At 36.6% G+C, this 4,439-nt stretch overlaps 1 protein-coding gene across 5 annotated transcripts in view; it reads right to left on the bottom strand.

Annotated features, from left to right (window-relative positions):
• Positions 1–2,165: 2,165 nt before the first annotated feature.
• The window catches only part of cep126 (centrosomal protein 126), a 12,115-nt gene continuing 9,841 nt past the window's right edge, over positions 2,166–4,439 (bottom strand). For 3 of the 5 annotated variants that reach the window (XM_036214873.1, XM_036214874.1, XM_036214875.1), the window contains exons 10-11: positions 3,046–3,104; positions 2,166–2,433 (exon numbers count right to left, since the gene is read on the bottom strand). In XM_036214873.1, coding sequence (XP_036070766.1) covers positions 2,356–2,433; positions 3,046–3,104 — 137 coding nt within the window. In that variant the 3' untranslated portion in view covers positions 2,166–2,355. The remainder of the gene's footprint in view (positions 2,434–3,045; positions 3,105–4,439) is intronic. The other 2 variants (XM_024276522.2, XR_004948910.1) reach the window with 2 other exon arrangements.

Raw genomic sequence — 4,439 nt, 5'->3', positions numbered from 1 at the left:
GTGTATGTAAAGTAGAGCCATGCGAGTTCCCACAATTGTTATGCTAATGAGACCCCTCTTCCATTGAGAAATCATTTTGTCAAGAACCTCCCTCTCTAGATACAGAAGCATCTCTTTCCCATACATTTAGTGAATAAATGATTATGAAGCCCCATTAAATATCTAAAGAAAGCTGCAGATTAAAGAGCGGCCATTGTTTGTTGGGTAGACAGTCATGTTTGTGAGTTTGGCCACAAGTTTGAACAGTTAATTATGCAAAATATGCAACAGGTTTTAAATTTGGACTGTTAAATATTTAGGCTTTATATAGCAATCATTTATTTGAAAGTTTATTTTATTTGATTGTATTTCCTGTTGCTTCAGATTTTAGTATATTTTTTTCCCCTAAATACCAGCATTTTACATATTTAAATGTCTTGAAATATTCATTTAACAAATGAAAGCGGCCTTTTCTTTTTTTTTTTTTTACTTCATTCTCTGTTTCTGACTCAGACACAGCAAGTGATGGACTTCAGTTGCAGCACCAGGCAGACCACCCACTTAGCAGCCACTCCTTATCCATATGACTTCATTCCCCTTTAAGATGTTACGGGACACCACTTTTTTTTTGTTTTGTTTTGTTTGTTTGTTTTCATAAACTCATCGAACAGACTGGTTTTGTTCCTCAAAGGATCAAACCGGCTCTTTTGGTTTCTTTATTTAACACTTCTGATTGTTTCAGATTAAGTCACCATGAGGGAAGAGGCAGACCCAAGCGCCCCCTAATGGTTACTCCCAGCAACTGCAAACACCTTTGTAACCCTTGTGATATTTTAGGTATATTTACATAAAAAATGGGTCATCTGGACCCTAAGACTGAACTTTTATTTTTCTCAAGGATTTTTTATCTTCACTGGTGTCTGTGGCTGACATAAACTCATGTCCAACTCTGTCATGGGAGGGGTCACACATCAGTGTAAGGGTGGGGTCATCTGGACCCCATAAGAGAGCACGAAGATTACATGTCGTATTTAAGAATATATTAAAAGCTTGAATTACAAAGGATTTAAAAACTTCTTCACTTTTATTTTTTTCACTTTCTGTTTAAATCTCTACTCAAACAACAGTTTTTCATCAGTTTCTCTATGATTTTAACATCTTTGATCCTTTGTGCCTTTTACTTTTATTTTAGAGGTCCTAGATTTTTTTTTTTTTTTACATTTTCCTCCACTTTTACTCACCCACACTTAAAATTGCCATTATTTTAGATTAGTAGTATTTCATGGAAAAACAATTTATTAAACTCATAAATGAATTGACCCATTTATGAAATATATAATATAACTGATTTGGTGTTAGAAAGAAAATAATGTGAGCTTTAACCTTAGCAGGGACAGCAGCACAAGCTTAAACTTGCACCTCTGAAAATCCACTCTTGCCTCTTCTTGTTGAGTTTCTGGCTGTTGAGCAGTTTTAAGAATTAAATGTAATTATGCACATCAGAAAAGTAATAATGGTAGGTATTGGACTTGTTCATGTAAATTTGTACTTTTCATTTGCACTCCCAGCAATTTGATTCATTTTTTTCAAATTTGCGCATTGCATTGAGTTTTGATGCTTCCCAGCATGCAACCTGTCTCCTGTCCACTTCATTTTTTGCTGCTTGTTCGCCTGAAGCCACATCGTCTCCCCCTGACCGTCCTCGGCGTTAGTTGAACACAAAGACGTGTGCGATGACTCTATATGGCAGTGGGAGCCGCCGCTCACATCACTGTTTATAGCTCCTGCTTGAAGCACTCAAGAAAGCTGCGGCTCAACCGAAAATGATTTCGTCATGGGCTAACTGAGCTCCTGGAGCAAGTCCTAGCAGGCTCAGGGGGGAAGGTGGGGGCAAAACCAGACTTGACGGGCAAGGAGGGGCAGTTGAACTCGCATCAATAATCCCTCCAGCTCTCCCCGTGGATGAAGCCATTGTTTGGTGAGGCAGGTATAGAAGCTTTTTTACTTTCAGAGTACGCTGGGTTTAATGCGGCCTGCTGTCTTTTGATGCCTTTTAAGGCCTTCTGTAAACGGAACTGAAAACATGAGTGAGTTCACGGCACATCCAAACTAAACAGAAGCTTCTGGAAGCTGATGGGGTTCTGCACGCCGAGTTTGTAGATCTTATGGGAAGAATCATCCGGAGATTTAGGGAAGACAAAGACTTTATTCGGCCTGGTGCCGGTGGAGTCCCAAACAAGCTAATAAATAAGAGTTTTGGTAAAAGTGTGTATAACAACAAACAAGCTTTGGTTTGAATTCAACTGATAGAACTTCAGCTGGATTTTGTCTGCTGTCTTATAGACGGACATTCAGAGAAGGTAAACCCAACGAGATTCATGTTTTCCTCTGAGATCGAAGACGGTTAGCGGGGGAGGCGTGGTGCTTATAGCTGCTGAATTTCACATCCTTTGTCTGGAAAAAAAAGAAAAAAATGTTCAAGAATAGTAAAAGACTCTCCATAAAAGTTAAAAACAATTTCCAATCATCTTTTGATCTGTTTTCAAATCATTCCTAGGGATTTTTAAATTATGATTTTGTTGTTTTTCGCCAAAATTAAAAAAAGTGTTGTTTTCTTGGACATAGTTTCTATAAAGTGGCAATAGTTCATTAGAAATTTACCTCTAAGTTGTGGGCGGGACTGTGGGGATGAGCAACTCCGCCCCCTTTCCCTTCCAGATACTGAGAGCTCTGTGTTTACATGCTCTCCCACTAGCTTACAACTACAACCTAACATTAGCAAAACGAAGACTGATCTAGTTGTCTACAAGCAGAGCAGGAAGCTTATGACCCGTCCAGTGTATTTTTTACGTAACAAATACGATATTTTTCAAACAGTATTTTCTGTCTGTTCCTGATTCACAACAATTTTAATAAAAAAATAACAAATAATTAGATTTTAAACTTCATTTCCTTAATAAGTCATCAGAAAAATCCCACAAGAACATTTTAAAAATATTTAAAAAAGCAATTTTCATCAGATTGGTTCTTTAGCTTCTGTGTTTAGGAGAGCAGAAAATCTCTCACCGAGGGGGTGTCAACAAGTGCTCCCGTTCCAGCATTAGCCCCCGGATGGTTCCGCAAACCTAAAAAAAATAAAGAAAAGTATCAATTACTGTGAAGTTACCCACAATCCCCTGATCACAACATCATCATTGTCAGATCGAGACAAACAGAATTTCCCACAGTGCAGCTGCTGGTTGAGTCTGTCCAGAGAGACCAGGATTCTTCTCTCCTCAGAAGAGATGGAGACGAGCTCCTGCTGCTGGCCGGTCCGCCGCACCGATCCAGATCTGTGTGTTTGGGCGGTGTCCATGGCAACAGAAGCAGGATTCTGCTCCAGGGGGCGTCCAGGAAGCAGGTAATGAGAGTAATTTCGGTTAGAAGAAAGGAGTTTTGTGTCATTTCTTTTAGAAAATAAAAGTTCATTTGCAGTATTTAAAACATCTTAAAAGGTTATAAAAAATATAAAAATGAAAAGGTTTTCTGTGTAGACTGTCATCTATTAAACCAATTACAACTGTGTTTTCAACATGAAATTTTTTGAGGACAGTATGAAGAAAAGTAAGTTTTAAATTACATTTGTGAATATTTATCCATTTAAATCACTGGGAATCAGTAGCAGAGGAAAAAATGCAGTTTGAAGGAGATTGTATCTATGACATAGAAAGCTTAATGAACTCCTGCTTCTCTGCAGAAACTTCAGATCTATTGCAGTATATGGATCTAGCATTTGGAAAAATTTGGACAGAGGAACTAAAAACACTAAAACAATTTCTGCTTTTAAAAGTCTTATTAAAAATCAGATGATAAGTACATATTATTTATAGTATGTAGAATTATGTCTCAAGCAAAATTGCCTTATAAAACTTTGAGTTGATTGGCTGAACTTGACAGGAATAAAGTATTTGTGTTAGTATATGTCAATGTGTATGTATTTATTTTTATTTATTTTTATTTATTTATTTTAATTAATGTACCTTGATTTATGTTTTTTATTGTAGTGATAAGGGCAGATAAGTGTTCTTCAATTTGCTCCTTTTCAATTATTAATTGTTATTTCAGTTTGTTTTGGATGTTATGTATTGTTTTGGTGTTAATAAATGATTTTTTAAATAAAACTACATCATAGAAAACAAAAGATTTTTTTAAAGTTTTAGGTTAAAAATATCATAACTAAAAAACAAAAACAAACACTGGGAACACTTTTAGAATAGATCAAAGGACAATTATAGTGGAACTTTAAGGTAGATTCCATCAAAGCAGGTAAAAAAAAAATAGGTTACTTGATTTTATTTTAGACAAAAATCTTCAAATATAGAAGATAAAAACAGTTTACTGATTATTTTTCATCGCCCGCCGCTCCTCTTCTGCTGCGAGTCTGTGGATGACCTGCAGACTCGGAGCAGGCCTCTGAGAGG

The sequence above is a fragment of the Oryzias melastigma genome, linkage group LG13, assembly GCF_002922805.2.
Source record: "Oryzias melastigma strain HK-1 linkage group LG13, ASM292280v2, whole genome shotgun sequence".
NCBI classification, from domain to species: domain Eukaryota; kingdom Metazoa; phylum Chordata; class Actinopteri; order Beloniformes; family Adrianichthyidae; genus Oryzias; species Oryzias melastigma.
Note: the sequence above shows the minus strand (reverse complement) of the source record. Positions and strands in the feature narration are given on the sequence as shown.